Source organism: Salmo salar, chromosome 06, assembly GCF_965601325.2.
Source record: "Salmo salar chromosome 06, fSalSal1, whole genome shotgun sequence".
Classification (NCBI taxonomy): Eukaryota; Metazoa; Chordata; class Actinopteri; order Salmoniformes; family Salmonidae; genus Salmo; species Salmo salar.
In genome coordinates this window covers 77,980,538-77,999,566 of record NC_138296.1, presented here as the reverse complement: position 1 = coordinate 77,999,566, position 19,029 = coordinate 77,980,538, and the positions used below count along the sequence as shown (strand labels likewise).

Sequence of the window (19,029 nt, the reverse complement as noted above, 5' to 3'; positions counted from 1 at the left end):
GTGCATAGGAAACATACAGTATATGCACTGAAGGATTACCTATGAATCTTGGGTTCATGAAATGGGGTATCAGCCTACTCTTATTGCAAAACTTTGACTGGGAAATCTGTCCGATTTGACTCTGATATGGTTGTAGAACATGCACTGTACACAATTTTCTGTACAGTAGGCTATATGTCGTAGTAAAAGTGAGGTCCATTCAACTGGAGCACCTCTAGTATCCAACTCCACAATGTTTACACACCCAGGGTTGTCGCTGCCCTTATTGTGGCCCTTAAAGACAATCTGCCAGATTATCTGATATGCGTATTGAACATAGGCATACATATTACACTGTCAACAATTTTCTGTACATTGTGTTGCGTTAAAGTGGGGACTCTTCTACTCAGGAGAAACTCTGGTACTGATTTTTGTTTAGCATTATCTATTCCAATTAGGGCATTTGATTACACTATTTGAATCCGGTTGCATCAGTTTTAATGCGGGACTTTTATTTTGAAGGTTAAACGTTGAGTTTACTATTGTTTCTGATCATTAATGTTGTTCATTTCACTCTGGTGACAACATGACTAGTCGGCATCACAGACGTTGTTAATAACTATGCCAAATTCACCACATCGAACAAGATCTGGCCGCTGATGGAGAAATGTAAATGGATACCATCTGTGCTTTATGCGACGATGTTGTTTAGTTACAATGGTTACGTTTTGTAGTTAGAGAAAGTAAAAACGCTTTTATGGCTACGTTAGCTAGCTAGCCACAAAAGTGGCTCGGTCTGCCCGCATTGGCGTAAAGGGTGCAGCTAGCTTGCAAGCTAGCGAACGTACTGTAAACCGCTGGTTAGCATGGCTAACTGGCGTCAGTTTTGTTGACAAATCCTGAATTCCGGAATTAGGCGGTCTGAATTTAACTACATCATACGCAGTGTGCCAAAGACAAAAACGTTAGCTACCTCAAACATGAGAACGATCTAATACTAGTTTTCTATCTGTTATCCTGGTAATGTTAACTAGTTAGGTAACGTTAGTTAGCTTGTTGAAAGTGCCCAAGTGATTGTGTTGATATGGTCATTTTTTTAAATCTTATACAGCACAACGCAGCTGGACCGAACGGTGTTCATTCCAGTCTGATACTTCAGCATGGAATAACCAGCACGGCTTCTCTTGAATCTATCCTCTAACGTTAATGTTAGCTGTCTACCCCCTGGCAAATAACTAAAAAGCAAGGTATGTAGATATTAATTTTGTCTTAAAGTGATAACTAGTTCCTAGGAAAGAGCTGATTTTCAACATAACAATTGTAATTGTTCTCCAATTGTAAAATGTGTTCCCTTAAGACCTAACTAGTACGAATTTAACTCCATTGTTTGACAATGTTATGTCATCTAAGGAAGAGATGACAATTAACTTATCTTTTTAGTCATATATAGCTAGCTAGTACCCAGCACAGCTTTGTTGGACGTTTGTTGATCCACTAAATCTATGCCTAAATCCATGCCTGTTTTATCATTAAGTTCCTGGTTTTCCAGCTTGATTGCACCTCCAATTGACCTTGTTTGTGCCTGTGTCAACTATGGAGACAACTCAAGTGACTTTGGCAGTTAGGGGAGACACATCCCCAGGTAAGACCAACCCCTACTGCAGGGCAACAGACTAATCTGAAACAAGAAGACTATTCAATTCAACTTTAGACAGAAAAATTGACAACTAACCAGACAGTCAATCAGGAATGTCATCTTTTAGCTAATCTCAGCTAACCCATATCTAATATCCTGCGTAATTTGGTAAGATTCTCGATTACAAGCCTGTCCACGAGAGTTTGGCTTTTGGCTAAAAAGGCCTTGATCTTTTGAACCTAATAAGGGGTGTTTGTGAAAATGCGTGCAAGGTGAGTGTGTGTGTGTGTGGCGCATTAATGGAATGTAATAATATGGTGTATGACTAGGGGAGGTGATAGCCGTGGTTGGTAGCTGTGAAGCTTTAGGAGGCTGGTGCCATCAGAGAGCTGTGACCCTACAACCTGCTGAACACGATGGGTACATATCACTTTCCTCTTGGAATATGATCTGAATGATTTCTGTGTTGATTTTTGTAGCTACAGGGTGTTTAAGTTATTACACATATTATGTTCCTTCCCCAGCACATTGTGGAAGAGGATCATCAGTGTGCCCAGAGGTGCTGTGTCAACCTACCGCTATTTCAAAGGCCACTTCCTGGAGTCAAAGGTGAGCTCATTTTATGTGCTGTCAGCATGATGTAATATTAAATAAAATACATTGTGGTTGGTCTTTAAAAACAATTGTACCATAATCCAGTTACGTAAGTAGTTGCTTTAGTGGTAATCTCATGTTGGCCGTTGAGAGACAGTTGACAAAGGATTGACAGTATTGTGTTAACAGCAGGTTAGAGCCAGACTAGGAGTCGTTGTGTTGTGCTCTTAAACCTTCCTTTTGATGATGGTGATGAATAGTCTACATACAGTGTGATCAACATTTTATATCCCCACTTCAGTTCTGGAGGCTGCTGATATTTTCACAGCTTATCTCTTTTATGAAATTGAATGTCATTTAAATGTAATGTACTTCATACTAAACTGTTTAGAGGATGTTTTAATTCACACACAGTTCTTCTTCTATGGAGCCACTGTAATCCAAGTGTGACCGAGTTAGTCTATGAGTAAGTCTGTTTTGAGTGAACATTAGAAAGCATTAGATTAGCTACGCTATAGCAGATCTAAGATCATTCATGGGTTATTTAGCTCACTTTCCCCACATCTGTGTTGATCCCCTCTAGCTGTCCTCTGTGCAGTTGCTACATAACTCTTAGAGAGGAGAGCATGCCTGGAGCTCTGCCAGCTGGCCATAGCTGAGCTCTGATCTGTGCACGTGACGTGAGCCTCTCCCATGTTATTTAATGCTAAGCTAGACTTGGAAGTTGGAACAGACCAACACAAGCACAGTATGTTCTTTACCATTCCAATTATTCATGTCAGTTCTCAGTAATATTCTCTATATGGGCAGCTTGGAGGCTCAAATTACACCCTTTTTTAAGCACTTCCTCATTCAGAGAGGAACAGCTAGAGGGAGCGTGTCTGGCTGTTGTGTCCTACAGACAGTAGCATATGAAGTAACACTATCACACCCGTGATGCGATGTGGAAACGAGGAAAAACAACTCATTTGAACTGTGCTGTCCCTTCCTGGTCTGAACTACTGTCAGTGGGCTAGCAGCATTACTAACTTGTCAGAGAGCATAATTTGTTGACTCATGGGGTGGTGCTCAGCAAACACATTCAGATAGGCCAGCTGTAATGACATCACGTTTTACTATGTCTCTGTGGCCAGAAACCTAAAACCAGGACCACATTCAATTATTTTTGTGATTTAACCTGTTTTTAATACCAATTATAAAACGAGTTGTTTGGATCCTGGATGCTGATTGGTTGATAGCAGGGAGTTATTCACCACAGTCCCTGGGTAATGCCTGTTACAGTTTCATTAGAATGATCCACTGCCCCACGTCCCAGCCAGGCAATTTATAAACGTAATCTTCCCTGTAAAAAAGTGACTAGACATTATTTCCCCATACCACTAGGCTAGCATTTGGTTTGTCTAAACCTTTCTGCCTGCCTCTGATCTGTGCAACAATGTTGCAGGTTTTGACACTGTGCCATAGAGAGAATGAATGTGACGAGACTGACAGCTTCTCTGAGCCAGCCAAATTCATTTTGGAACATTATAATGGATATATCAAAAGAAATGAAAATGCACATAGTTTGTCATTTCAGCTGCTTGGTGTGATTGTGTCTTAGCTTTAGTTGGCTAGGTGAAGTAACTAGCCTGCATGCCAACCTTTTTTGCTTAAAACGTTTGGACTGGATGATCAGCTCGCTTGGCTATATTTGGACTATATTGTCTGGTTGAAGGATGAAATAAAACAAATGTACTCATTAAAATAACAAAAATGGTGAATGTCTCTCCTATGGGCTGTTTCCCGGCCCTCCGTTCTGCGCCGGGCCTTCGAACAACCCTTACTCAGGAGATATTCACACGATCATCTCCAGGTTTTCATGCCTTATTGCTTAAATATTGTAGCAGACCAACTTTGTTGGACCGGAGAAAAAATGATAATTCTAAAATGTTTTATAGTAAGTATTCAAAATCTTTCAGAGGAGATAGCAAAATATGTTAGTGTAGTAGAAGAGATGATGCCAAAGTTCTGTCAACTAATAGAACCCCTTTGCAGATATCAACCAATGGTTGCTGATTGGTGACCAAAGTGACCGTTGACTACATCTGTCTTAATGCTGTACTAAACATTGGCATTGCAGAGTGCAGGTGGTCCCTGTCAGGTGATAGTCACTAAGTGGGAGACCCACCAGCAGCCACGCCTGATGAGACCCACAGGTATATAAATCAGAACGATGCCCAGCTTGGTTTGGGAAATGTTTCTATGCTTACCTGAGGCAAGGGGATTCAGCAGCCATAACACTGCTGAACAATTTAATCAAATGGCCATCCGCACTATTTACACTGCCCCCCCCCCCCCCCCCCCCCCGCTGCTACTCGCTGTTTATTATCTATGCATAGTCACTTTACCCGAAACCTACATGTACAAATTAATACCCCCAGTATATAACCTTGTTATTGGTATTTTATTGTGTTACTTTTGATTTTATTTTCTACTTTAGAGTTTATTTAGTAAATCATTTCTTAACTATAAGTAAGCATTTCACTGTAAGGTCTACACTTGTTGTATTTGGCACATGTGACAACATTTGATTTGAGGCCACTCAAACACCATTGTTTCAGAACTCAGACAAAGCTCATTCAAAATCAGCTTGATGGGAACAAATCTAATATACTGTAGTGTCACCCTCAATCCTACAGCCTGACACTTTTTGGTCAAGGTTTAAAACATCAAATCTATATAATTATTATTACTATTTTATGTTTCTTTTAGAAGTATGGAACTTTATGGTTTGTTTTCTATAGACCTCATGCCTGTTTATTCTCTTGCAGAATCACACCTTGATATTGACAATGGCCAATTTGGATTCCACAGTAAGTCAACTAAATATATCACATCTTGATTTAATCAATTTTGGGAAATTATCTTTGACACCCATTCAAATTAGTGGATTTGGCTAGTTCAGCCACACCTGTTACTGACAGGTATATAAAATCGAGCACACAGCCATGCAATCTCCATAGACACATTTTGACAGTAGAATGGCTTTTCTGAAGAACTCAGTGACTTTCAACGTGACACCGTCATAGGATGCCACCTTTCCAACAAGTCAGTTTGTCAAATTCCGGTTACTTGCCCAACGCTCTTACCTGATAGGTTGACCTAACCTTAATCCTTATCTTAACCACACTGCTAACCTTAAGCTTAACCATTACCTTAAATGAAGACCAGAAAGCACATTTCTGTTTTCATGAATTGTTACTATATAGCCAATTTTGACTTTGCACATGTAGTGGAAATTGCTCAGTTCTGCCTTCAAGGCAAGATTCATGACAATAAACGTCAAAGTGCTACTAAGTACCTGAGGAATGACTCAAACCTCTGGTTGAACTGAGCTCTTCACAGGTTACATGTAAAGCACGTCCCCATTAGAGACTGATAAGATTTGAGGTTACAGTTATCTGGTAAAACATGCGAATATGTTTAAACAATGGCTTTTATTTCCATAGCGATTTTCTCAAAGTGCTTTGCATTGTTTGCGGCTAGCTAACCTCATCCACCACCAAGTACTGTTACATTCACCTGGGTGATCCAGCAGGAGCCATTTTGTGCCAGAACACTCACTACGTTTCCCTGCGACTCCTTTCTGCAGATGGCTTACAGTGTGTGGACTCTGGGTGGCTGACGTGCCAGACAGAGATCCGTTTGCGTCTGCACTACTCAAAGACGTCTCCTGTATCCATCACCAAGAAGAAATATAAGAAGTCTCGTTTCAGGTGAGGCCGAGAGACACGCGGCTCTTATTCAACACTGTTTGATGCCTGAGTGCTTATCTAAGAGGCTGTGGCTTGGATCAGAAGGGGCAGAATCTCCTCAAATGCAGATAGAAATGATCCCAAAAAAACTTATGGAATCAAACCAAATAGGGCACTAAAATAAATCCTCTTTATTGATGAAATACACAGACAACTCCTGTAAAGGTATTGATGAGAACACTAGTCCACCTGTTCAAATTCATGACTTATTAGTCAGGCTTGTAAGGTCTAAAACCTTTCCCAATTTGACCTCTGTTGACCTGTGACCTTTCTCCCCTGACCCCAGGATCAAGCTGACACTGGAAGGTGTAGAAGAGGAGGAGGATGATGAAGAGCAGGAGCAGAGCGCGGTGGCGTGGCACAAGATGACCACCACGCTGGAGACCAGTATGATCAGTGGTGATGCGTACAAGTCCCGCCACTCCCAGCCTGAGTGTGGCTATGCCCTGGAGGCCTCACAGTGGACAGAGTACGTCATCCACACCATGGACCCTGACAACCTGGAACTCACCTTTGACTTCTTTGAGGTACAGTTCACAGCAGGGTGACTATTGTCAACTCTACAGAAACAACTGATTTTCGTGTTGTAACTATACTCCCAAACCAGTGTTTAGTGTGTGTGTGTGTGTGTGTGTGTACAGTACAGAGTGAATCTATTAACCCTTTCCTCCCCTCCTCAAAAGGAGGACATGGGTGAGCATGTAGTGCCAGGGGATGCCCACCCGGGGACCGTGGGTACGGCCTGCCTTCTCTCCTCATTCTTTGTGGAGAGTGGCAAGGATACGGGTGTGGTCACTCTGCCCATCATGAAACGCAACTCCAGACAGACCCTGGGCAAAGTCCGAGGTGAGCAACCCTCCTACCCCCCCTGGAACAAGTGGTGTTGTAATATTTTAGTTTTACAAAGCTACTGAGTTACTTGACACCCATGTAACTCTTTGTAAATCAGGTATTAATATCAATGGGATATTTGCAGAAAACTTGATTCAAATGCAGCAGGTCTTATTGAATATACTCCCGAGTGGCGCAGCGGTCTAAGGCACTCTATCTCAGTGCAAGAGGCATCGCTACAGTCCCTGGTTGGAATCCAGGCAGTATCACATCCGCCCTTGTTTGGGAGTCCTTTTGGACGGCGCACAATTGGCCCAGCGTTGTCCGGGTTTGGCCGGGGTAGGCCGTCATTATAAATAAGAATTTATTCTTAACTGGCTTACCTAGTTAAATACAGGTTACATTTGAAAACTTCTATATTTCCCTAAGAGTGACTGACTATGTTAAGTAGATGGTCTAAAACTAAGATTCAGCCTGTATTGACTGACAGGTCTTTCAGAAGTGTGTACCAGAAATGGAATTAGTCAGTTAATTCAGGAAATAAACTGAAATTCTATTTCAATACTAAAAATAAAGAAGGATTTCTCAATAAATTGAAAGGGAGGGGTGTTTTATTTCAGAACTTTTAAATTGTTTAATTCAATTCCCAATTTCATTTGACTCCTAAAGGGAGGGGGGTAACATATTCTTTTCAGTTGACCCCAACCCTGTGGAGTACTGTAAGTCAGCACATCCAGTTCCTCCTGCAGACTTTTTTCCTATGTAAACAGTCAACTTTCCGCTTAGCATGTAACTGTCAAACAGGGTGGGAGGTCAAAACAGGAAGTAGAATGTAAATGCAGAATTAGATGACTTGGGGCCAAAGGGTTAGCTAAAATGTTTCCCTGGTAAAAAATAAAAGTCAGATTAAAGTAAATTAATGAGTACAATTCACATTTTTAAAACAACGTATAATAATGTAAAGTCATGTATTTTTTTGTTCCAGTGGACTACCTGGTGATCCGTCCTATCGAGGGACTACAGTGTGACATGAGCTCGTCCTTCACCAAGTACTGGAGGAAGAGGAGTGCCCCACTGGACGTAGGCCACAGAGGGGCTGGCAGCACACACGCAGCAAAGTGAGAGACGCACACACGACAAAATTGATTATTAGGTGTTGATGTACCTAAGTGTAATTTTTAAATGAATGTCTGTGTGTTGAAGCAGGACTCTACTCAATAACAACACAAAGTCCCTTTCGTACTCTGTTTATTGAATGTTTGAATGCAATTGTTCTGTTCTGTCCGGCTTCAAAGATTCAGTGCAAGTTAGGACATGCCCAGTCAGACTGAGACATCAACAGAGGAAGTCGAGGTCAACAAGCAATAACAAAGACATTGTTCTTTCTGGTTTCTTGTCATGTCACTGTACTGGGAAAACCGTGCCTCTGAATCTCAGCCAGAAGTTGTGTCAGAGTGCAAGTCATTAACTAGTAGTCTGACCGTACATAATTGGTTTGGTATCTGTGTTATACTGTACATTGTAATTTGGGTGCCTTTGTCATTGGTTATCTTTGGTTTTGTGCTACAAATGTCTGATTTTGATTTTCAGACATACCAAAGTTAGGGAGAACACCATTGCCTCGTTTAAAAGTGCTGCCAATCATGTGAGTATTCCTACAAAACGTAAAACACCTGGAAATGTATCTGATCTGGTTTTACATCAGAGTTGACTGCATGTGTGTGGTATGTTTCTGAAGGGGGCTGCCTATGTAGAGTTTGACGTCCATCTCTCCAAGGACTGCGTCCCCATCGTGTACCACGATCTCACCTGCTGCATCTCCACTAAGAAGGTAAACAACAACATAAATCCTGCCGGGTGCACCCTGTACAGCATCCTTACTTTTTATTTTATTTTCCTCTCCTGTCAGAAAGGAGACAAGCTCTCTCTGGACCTGTTTGAAGTTCCTGTCAAAGACCTCACATACGACCAGCTACAGCAGCTCAAGGTAGAAGAGCTTTTAACTACAACTAGCCTCTGGCTTCTCCTTTACTAGTTAATAAACTCAGACGCCAGTCCTTGAAATGGGTTAATATGAAGTATTCTTTTGTCATGTAGACTATGGTTTATCCCACACTATTTAGGAGTAGGCCTAAGTGATGTGAAAGATGACTTGGTTTTGTGTTTGAACAGTTGGGCCATGCTTCTGCCTTGAAGGTGAACGACCACAAAGGTATAGTGTATTTTCTTATATTTCGCTGGCTACAATACCCACCACATAATCCTACACACAATGCCCCATAATGGCAAAGTGAAAACAGGTTTTTAGACATTTTAACAAATGTATAAAAAAAATGCAAAACAGATGCCTTGTTCACATAAGTATTCAGACCCTTTGCTATGAGACTCGAAATTGATCTCAGGTGCATCTTGTTTCCATTGATCATCCTTGATGTTTCTACAACTTGATTGGAGTCCACCTGTGGTAAATTCAATTGATTGGACATGATTTGGAAAGTCACACACCTGTCTATATAAGGTCCCACAGTTGACAGGGCATGTCAGAACAAAAACCAAGCCATGAGGTCAAATTAATTGTCCATGGAGCTCTGAGACAGGATTGTGTCGAGGCACAGATCTGGAGAAGGGTACCAAAAAATGTCTGCAGCATTAAAGGTCACCAAGAACACAGTGGCCTCCATCATTCTTAAAGGGAAGAAGTTTAGAACCACCAAGACTTCCTAGAGCTGGCCGCCCGGCCAAACTGAACAATCGGGAAAGAAGGGCCTTGTTCAGGGAGGTGACCAAGAACCCGACAGTTACTCTGACAGAGCTCCAGAGTTCCTTTATAGAGATGGGAGAACCTTCCAGAAGGACAACCATCTCTGCAGCCCTCCACTAATCAGGCCTTTATGGTAGAGTGGCCAGACTGAAGCTACTCCTCTGTAAAAGTCACATGACAGCCCACTTAGAGTTTGCCAAAAGGCATCTAAAGGACTCAGACCATGAGAAACAAGATTCTCTGGTCTGATGAAACCAAGATTGAACTCTTTGGCCTGAATGCCAAGCGTCACGTCTGGAGGAAACCTGGCACCATCCCTACGGTAAAGCATGGTGGTGGCAGCATCATGCTGTGGGGATGTTTTTCAGTGGCAGGGACTGGGAGACTAGTCAGGATCGAGGCAAAGATGAACGGAGCAAAGTACAGAGATGTCCTTGATGAAAACCTGCTCCAGAGTGCTGAGGACCTCAGACTGGGGTGAAGGTTCACCTTCCAACAGGACAACGACCCTAAGGACACAGCCAAGACAACGCAGGAGTGGCTTCAGGACAAGTCTCTGAATGTCCTTGAGTGACCCAGCCAGAGCCCGGACTTGAACCCAATCGAACATCTCTGGAGAGACCTGAAAATAGCTGTGCAGCGACGCCCCCCATCCAACCTAACAGAGCTTGAGAGGATCTGCAGAGAAGAATGAGAGAAACTTCCCAAAAACAGGTGTGCCAAGCTTGTAGCGTCATACCCAAGAAGACTTAAGGCTGTAATCGCTGCCAGAGGTGCTCAACATAGTACTGAGTAAAGGGTCTGAATGCTTATGTAAATACTTATGCACCCTAATAGCACCCTATGTGATATCAGTTTATTTGTTATACATTTGCTAATATCTTTTAAAGAAACTGTTTTGGGGGTATTGTGTGTAGATTGATGAGGAAAAATCAGCAATTTAATCGATTTTAGAATAAGGCTGTAACGTAACAAAATGTGGAAAAAGTCAGGGGGTCTAAATACTTTCCAAATGCACTGTATGTCCGCTGCTTGCATCATTGTTTTAAAGCAGTTGAACATGAATCATCAGAGCAGCTGCTGAACTGTGTATGGGCCTATCAGAGCAGCTGCTGAACTGTGTATGGGCCTATCAGAGCAGCTGCTGAACTGTGTATGGTTTACTCCCACTTTGTTTCTTAGATGATGATGAAGACGAAGAGGTTGACGAGCATCAGCCCTTCCCTTCCTTTTCCCAGGTAGATAACCTCCTAGTCGGCGTCACCATACGATGGGGTTATTTGGTGATCTTTGTGAACTAGCCTATCCCAACCTTCAGGTTCTGTGTCCTATTATAACTGATTCCCTATGTCATGTTCCAGATATTCCAAGCAGTGCCTGAAAATGTGGGCTTCAACATTGAGCTGAAGTGGGTTTGTCAGATGAAGGTAGGTACAGCCAGTCAGTGATACTGGAGATGGGAAGTCACGAGGTGGCCATGCTAGAAAGTACCTAAGTGGCTGAACCGATGAGCACGTACATGACCCATCTGTTTTTTTTAGGGTTAGGGCTTGTGGTTCAAGTCAAATAGGAACACTTTGTACTTCTAACTATCCTATCATGGTTCGATTGTAACAACCCGTATCACATTGGACGGTTGTGATTTTGTTTACAACAGGATGGTTCGTGGGAAGGAAACCTGTCCTCGTACTTCAACATGAACCTGTTCCTGGACATCATACTGACCTGTGTGCTGCAGAGAGCTGGCAAGAGACGCATCGTCTTCTCCTGCTTCGACCCTGACATCTGCACAATGTAAGCACCACTTACCGACCAGTTATCCAACAATCAGACTGAAGACAGTGTTAACCTGCCGAGCTGAAGCCTTGTTTACATAGTTGTAATATGTATGTTTGACTGCCTATGACAAATGTTATGTAGCTGTTATGAAGGCTTTATGAATGCATACGTAAGGGGGGGTTACAGTGAAGTTAACCATAAATGCTGTATTCTCCCCCAGGGTTCGTCAGAAGCAGAACAAGTACCCCATCCTGTTCCTGACCCAGGGCATCTCTGAGATCTACCCGGAGCTCATGGACATCCGCTGTCGCACCACACAGATCGCCATGAGCTTTGCACAGAGCGAAAACCTCCTCGTGAGTGGTGGAACTGGGATGGATGGATGGATGTGTCTGTGCTAATGTAGGAGATCAGTCAACTCTGATTGTGTCTGTAGGGTATTAGTGCCCACACTGAGGAGCTCCTTCAGAACCTGGAGCACATCCGAGAGGCCCAGTCTAAAGGCCTGGTAGTGTTCTGCTGGGGAGACCTCAACAACGACCACGACAACAGGACCAAGCTACGGGAACAGGGCATCGACGGACTCATCTACGACAGGTAAACATTCGTCTGATGATGGTCTATGACTGGTAAATCCGTTTGGCTCATATAGGGGCAGGTTACCAGACACAGATTAAAGTTTGCGCTAGACTAAAAAGCTTACTGTTTTACTCCAAGACTAGGCCTAATGGAGAGGAACCCCCCCCCCCCCCCCCCATAATGCTCAATGTGCTGTTTTTAGTTCCCCAGAGGCCTAGCCAAAGGTTAGCTATAATAAAATATTTTGTTAGGACTTAAGAGTTTGACCCTCGGGCAGGTACACCCTGTTCTCATGTAGTTATGTAAACCCGTGTTTAAATATCTATCCTGATCACACTATCAACAGCTGTAAGACTCAAGAGTTTATTAGTCACATGCACAGGGTCAATGATGTAATTGCAGGGTACAGTGAAATTCTTACTGTTGGAGCTCCAACAGTGCAGGTCCAGAGAAGTGAATGGGACAATAATAATATATCCATTTTTACAACTGCAGTAATGAAAATATTCCATTATGGGTCAGTAATTGTAGTGTAAACACAGTCAGCGTATCAGTTAAGGACATCATAATGTGAGGTTACATATTATTACAACCTAAAAACACACACAGTAGGCAAATATTTAATCACTTGTCGTTCAGCCACCGTAGCTAGACTAATGAAAGTAATAGTCGTTATGTAATTAGAAAATTCAAGTAGAGATAGCTGGGTCAGAGAGAGGCTTCCTTCAAAGAACAGACATGTCATGTGACCTGACCTCAGCAAGAACTGGTTTTAGAATACTGCCTCAGCAGTATAGACCTGTTTTACCTAAATGACACCTTTGAACTGTGGTCTACATGTTTGGCCGTGATGAGGTTTACAGATTAAACCATTCAGTGGGATTCCTGGGAGTCAGAAATGGATTGACAGAATTTCTTCCAGCTGTATCTTATCACTGGAATACACCAGATACATTTACTCCAGTCCCCTGCTTATTATCATGACAACTGGGAGTTGGTAAAAGTTGCCCCTAACAGCAGATGCAGGGTCAGATATTCTTTCAACCCTTATTGGGACTAATATAATCTGACCCTAGATCTGTGGTTAAAATGGCCATTTCTACCCGGAGCTGATAACTGTGCCTCTTTCTTTCAGAATATGTGAAAGCTGGTGGCCAAATCATGTCATTGACTCTCACCCTACTGGTTCTTCTGATGCCAGTAATGTCTCTCTGGTTCCTGGTTGTGCTTATTTACTCACCACTGATTTTGGATCTTTTGTTTCCTCGTGACTACTGCCTGAATGAAAGCCCCCTGGTCTGGTCAATAACTGGAACAGACCAGCAGGGTTCCGTGACAATGATGCAAGACAATTGACTTCTCATTTTGCTCAACTGTGTGGAGAACTAGGCTATGTTCCCCTGTGATAGTCTCCCTAGAGTTTGCACTTCTTATGAAAAAGTGTGTTGGTAGCAACATTTTACCAGACTTTATATTAAAGTGTTAATATTGATTGTTTAAAGCAACGATTGATTGGTCAACTGCCCTGTCTATCATTTGAGATGAGACTTCCCCAGTGGATAAAGGTTGCTCCTTATATTCATGCTTTTATCAGCACTGGCCATTCCCAGACAGAGGCCTATGTAGATGCATGGCGTATAAAGCACCCAGTTAGAGCAACTTTCTGTTTTGTTGGAATGTCAGGTAGTCAGGCAGCATGGCTGATTCACGAGCAAGTGGCTGTAAGAGCCTGTTTACATTGAGCTGAATTCTGTTGTTGAGTGTGCACTGTTCTTTTGAATGCCTGTTGGAAACATATTGACTGCACATTCTGGTTTTCACCTGCAAGTATTTAACCTTTCAGATTTGCATGCTCTTTATTTAGGGCCAAGGAAGTATCATGAGTTCGGGGTCACTAATACGCCTTCCAGCTAGTTGTAGAATGGATGTTCCCAAACTGGTGACATCGTCCTGTGTGCACAATGTTCCAGTTCATGACTGATAACAGCTTGAGTTCAGCTCGCTGCTCTTTTTGGCTTTGCAGAGTATTGTGTATTTCAGTCTGTTACAACTTCTCAGGGATTTCATAGCTTGATGGGTGAACAATTATTTGTTTATGAATTATTTATAATGATTAAGAATCAGCATAGATGCATGAAAAATATGGGTGTTAGCGTAGTGGTCTTTTCCATTAGTGCATGTAATGTAGAGCGGTTGGAAAAAAGCCTATTGGTGATTGTTGTGTTGTCATGAAGGATACTGCTAGAAGCTAATCCCTTCTCTTCTGCTTTATGCTACAACATTGTACAGTAGCTGATCATGTAATGTGAGTTTGTTTTTATTGCTAAGGTTAGGCCTATATTGACATGCTATTGATCATGTTGATTAGCCCTTTGTTATGTAGACACTGAGAAACCAGACATCTTTATTTTGAACAGCATTTCCGTGTTCCCTTGTGTACCTGAGGTAGTTCTTCTGTCTTTGGCTCATTAACAGATGTTTGTTTTTCTCCTTTCTCCATCTTTCTCTCCAGGATCTGTGACGACCAAGTCGAGCAGCCTAACATCTTCAAAGTAGAGGAGCAGCACACGCTGCAGGAAACGCTCAAGAGCTTTGTGTGTTCCTGCTACACCATCCCCTGCCAGGCGGCTCCTGTCTGCCCCTCCTCCACCTCCAAGGAGCACAACGGCAGTGCAGAGTCTGACTCAGGCCTCAGCTCCTCCTGAACGACTCACTGCCCCCCTAAGTTTGTCACTAGATAGGACAGAAGCGGCAATACATATAGACAGAATTGATGAGTAAGTGTACACTACTTGTTTATAATTAAGTGTCAGAGTGTTACATAGGAGCTACACTAGGGAAGAGGGATTTTCTTTTTTAACCTGTTGTACTGGAAGTGTAACTTTTTGCCTGCGTGAGCAGAGTGCAAGTCACTTTATCCTAATGTTCTCGGGTGTGAGCTGCTTGTCAATCTTTTAAGCTTGAGCAGCGCAAGCCTCTCGCAAAGCTACCGCGCTTACGCCTGGTTTCATTGAAGTGAATTGGAGCGTATCACACTGCAAAAGTTGCGCGTCTGGTGTAGCTCCTATGCTAGGGGTTAGGCATTGTGATGGTAATCACAATGGGGGTTTAAAATACACTCCTATCCTGTCTAGCATGACCAGAAAGTGACAACCCTTACTGAACTGACCTCCACTCTGTCCACTGAAGCCATACACAAGCTGTGTCCAGATCAGTGTCCTCTCAGCTGTTTGTTTTAACTGGAAAAGGGATGGTGTTTTGCCAGAAAAGGCTTCTGGCATTTGTTATTTGGATTTTAGTTCTACGCAGTTGAATGACTGTGGGATATGCACCTCAGTCACAATAATAATGGAATTACCTGGACATTCACAGGTCTTCACTTACAAATTACCTACTCAAGGAATTTATTTTCAAGTGCATCTTTTATATAGCAAATTTGCTAAATACAAATCAAACTAAAGTGCTGAAATTAACTGTGTTAGCTTTTCCAGATAAAGTTTCTTATTGGAGTATCATAGGTTTAATTTAAGCATATGCTGTAGTTTGAAGTCTTTAGGCGGATAATGATTTGCATCTGCGTAATGATTTTCCTCAAATGATATAGCCAACATTTTACAATAGCAGTGTTATTTTTGTCACTCATATCATTTTGACAGGGAGTATTGCAGTAGAACAAGATCATTCTGGACAGTGACCAAAACTTTCTCTCTCAGGTGGTTTTAAATTCAATTGTCCATTTGAACTTAAACTCATGCAATCTGATTTGTATTAGGAGTGCCCTGAGCCGTGCCATTAATGAAGTGTCATTGCTGGATGACCAGATTATGAAGTGTTGCTGTGGGTGCCTAAATCTGAACAGATGAATAATATCACTTTAATGACCTGTTGAATGACCAGTAGAAAAACAGTTTGTTTATGCTCTCAACACCACCTTGAATCTGTGTGAGCTCAAAAGTCACCATTAGGAAAGGTATACACTCCTGCGTATTTATTTGTACAGTGAAGCTAAAATGTTTAGTTTTGTTTTGTACTCAAGCATTTTGAATTTGAGATCAATTGTTTGAGGCGATAGTTACACATCTGTAACTTTCTCACTCGTCATTATTCACCATTCATTTGTGATTATCCAAAAAGTGTGGTAGCATCCACATTAATATAGAAGTGTTCAGAAACCTGTAATATTCTTATTAACAATAAAACATTAGACAGTGAATTAATTTCTAAATGGTGAAACATATGTATTTAAAATGCTCTCAGATAAAAGGTGAAATTCTGTACTGTCGCCTCATTTTAAAACATTTGATCCCAAACGCTGGAGTACAGAGACAAATTCAAAGTTTCAGCTTCAATGTCCAAATAAGTAGGGGAGTATAGATAGCCATTTGTTATGGCTAGGTTTAGTCCACAGAACTCAATCCCTTATCTCCTTTGATGAGAAGGGTTTTCTTAGTAGCTGTGCTTGCTCTACACATAATATATGCCATTTAGCAGATGTTTTTTTTCCAAAACGACTTAGTCATGCATGCATACATTTTATGTATGAGTGGTCCCGGGAATCAAACCCACTATCCTGGCGTTGCAAGCGCCATGCTCTACCAACTGAACTACAGAGGACCACATCATCAGAAAGCCTTAATGGGGAAGTTGTATGATTTCACTAGTCTGATTGCCACTTGCTTCAGTCTCTTCATACCTCTGATCATTTAATGCAATAGAAGACCAATATTTGTCTTGCCTCCACTGAACAAAAGTTTATTTTTTCCCCTTGCACAGTTTTCCTGCTACATTGCAACTCACATTTTTCCTACCATCCGTATTTTGTTCTACAATCTTTTATTTAAATGCACATGGAAGACATGTAACTGTCTATTTTTCCTAAATGGTGTATATGACATGTAAACATTTCACTTGAACACAGAGAAGCTTGCATTGTTGTAGAAATGTATAGTCTGTCTGCTCGTTTGTCTGTTTTAAGTTATAAAAGTAAGGCAAAAAAAAAATGATCTTAATGTTTGACACTTCTACTGTATGTATGGCCTACTGTTAGTCATGATGCATGCCCCTCAGACAGAGTGCTATGATGGACTGGGTGACATGAGTTGATTGTATCGACGGTCACTCGTTCATGTCACACCCTTGCTACTCTGTTTGGACAATACAATGCTAACTAAATGAAATGAAAAATTAATAAAATGATTTACAAACGTATTTTGTAAGACTTTCTTTTACACATCGCAAAAATTGACATACCGGTCGGTACCAGTATTTTAAGAGTGTACCGCACAGTATGATGAGTGATTTATTTATTAGAGAAATAATGTTGATCTGGTTCTGAATTTACAACCCCTGGAGGCCTTTGGTTGGCCTTGAACATTGTCACCAACCAACATTATCTTGGGTGTACTTAACTCCTTCTGCCTTGGCAAGGTGCCACGTTTTTGTTTGTCTTCTGCAGTGCTGCTTCCAGCACCTGTACTAGTTTAGTGGACAGTGTAACGTTAGGAGTTATGTCACCACATAGGCACAGCTGTAACTATTGTTAGCAGAGGCTGCTTTTACACAGCTGACTTCTGATATTTTTTTCACTAATTAGCCTTTTGACCAATCAGATCAGCTGAAAAATATCTGATGTGAAAAGATCTAATGTGATTGTTCAAAATACACATTTTAAACCTATGATGTATAAACCCTGGATTGCTGAGACTACCTACTATGTATTAGGTGGATTCAAAGCCTATCAGCCATATTGCCTCTCCCCAGTAGGAGCAGTCCTGGAATTGTACAGTATTTCAATTGAATGTTTCAAGGACAAAATAACATGTATTTAAGTATTATTTTTTTGTAGTGGGGACAGTAACATTAGTAATTTAAAAAATACTTAAGGAAAATGTTTTTATTTGTATGTTGAACGTGCATAATATAATAAAGTATGCATTAAGTTGTCTGTAATAGAATACACGTCAAAAACAAATGTGGACAATAAATGCATTTATATAGCTTCCAAAAGAATGTTTTGCAATGGAGGAGGAGTACCAAGATGGCTTCACGGCGTCTTCAATACAACGCACCCTGTCAGTTATCCAGAGTTTATTCACATTTGTTTAAACGCAGCCAGAGTACCACACACAGAAGCATACATTTGATCAAATCCTGGGTGTCCAATGTGGCTTTGTCCCTTCATCTGCACTACTGCTAACATTGCCATTTTCCACTCATCAATCCCGTTCTTTCAGAATTCAGATGGAGAAGCTTTAACTTTAGTTCAATGCACGGCACGCCCATTTCCTCTTGACAGGTGGTTTGGTGCAGTGTGTTTTATCCATGATTTTATTGCCACCTAGTGCTCAATGATGGAAACAGACTCAAACCTTCTCTTAATGTCTAGGTGTGATGATAGGAGATACTTTTGTATGTATAGCATATGTGGACACCCCTTCAAATTAGTGGATTTGGCTATTTCAGCCACACCCTTTGCTGATGTGTATAAAATAAAGCACACAGCAATCTCCATAGACAAACATTAGCAGTAGAATGGTTTTACTGAAGAGCTCAGTGACTTTCAATGTGGCACTGTCATTGGATGCCACCTTTCTAACAAGTCAGTTCATCAACTTCCTGCCCTGCTGGAGCTGCCCGGTCAACTGTAAGTGCTGATATTGTGAAGTGGAAACTTCTGGGAGTAACAACGTCTCAGTTGCGAAGTGGTAGGACACACAAGCTCACAGAATGGGACTGCCTAGTAGTGAAGCGCATAAAAGTAATCTGTCCTCTGTTGCAACACTCACTATGAGTTCCAAACTGCCTCTGGAAGCAACATCAACACAATAACTGTTCTTCAGGAGCTTCATGAATTGGTTTCCATGGCCGAGCAGCCGTACACAAGCCTAAGATCACTATGCGCAATGCCAAGCGTTGGCTGGAGTGGCTTAAAGCTCGCCACCATTGGACTCTGTAGCAGCGTAAATATGTTCTCTGGAGTGATGGATCACGCTTCACCATCTGGTAGTCCTATGGACGAATCTGGGTTTGGCGGATGCCAGGAGAACGCTACCTGCCCCAATGCATAGTGCCAACTG

General features: G+C 41.8%; 1 protein-coding gene across 3 annotated transcripts; it reads left to right on the top strand.

Moving 5' to 3' along the window:
- The first annotated feature begins 353 nt into the window (after positions 1 to 353).
- gpcpd1 (glycerophosphocholine phosphodiesterase 1) lies at positions 354 to 17,161 on the top strand. Of its 3 annotated transcripts, XM_082976988.1 has the most exons (22): positions 354 to 648; positions 1,091 to 1,226; positions 1,529 to 1,621; positions 1,945 to 2,035; positions 2,140 to 2,224; positions 4,329 to 4,404; positions 5,020 to 5,061; positions 5,841 to 5,964; positions 6,290 to 6,530; positions 6,687 to 6,849; positions 7,820 to 7,952; positions 8,425 to 8,479; positions 8,573 to 8,665; positions 8,744 to 8,821; positions 9,007 to 9,046; positions 10,778 to 10,833; positions 10,957 to 11,022; positions 11,253 to 11,389; positions 11,595 to 11,730; positions 11,811 to 11,971; positions 13,089 to 13,153; positions 14,466 to 17,161. In XM_082976988.1, exons 3-22 carry the CDS (start codon positions 1,573 to 1,575, stop codon positions 14,507 to 14,509), a joined length of 1,935 nt encoding a protein of 644 aa, XP_082833114.1. In that variant the 5' UTR covers positions 354 to 648; positions 1,091 to 1,226; positions 1,529 to 1,572; the 3' UTR covers positions 14,510 to 17,161. The 3 variants fall into 3 exon arrangements, with proteins under 3 accessions (XP_082833114.1, XP_014061206.1, XP_082833113.1); XM_014205731.3 differs by lacking the exon at positions 13,089 to 13,153; XM_082976987.1 differs by lacking the exon at positions 13,089 to 13,153 and having other exon boundaries at positions 1,514 to 1,621.
- The last annotated feature ends 1,868 nt before the right edge of the window (positions 17,162 to 19,029 follow it).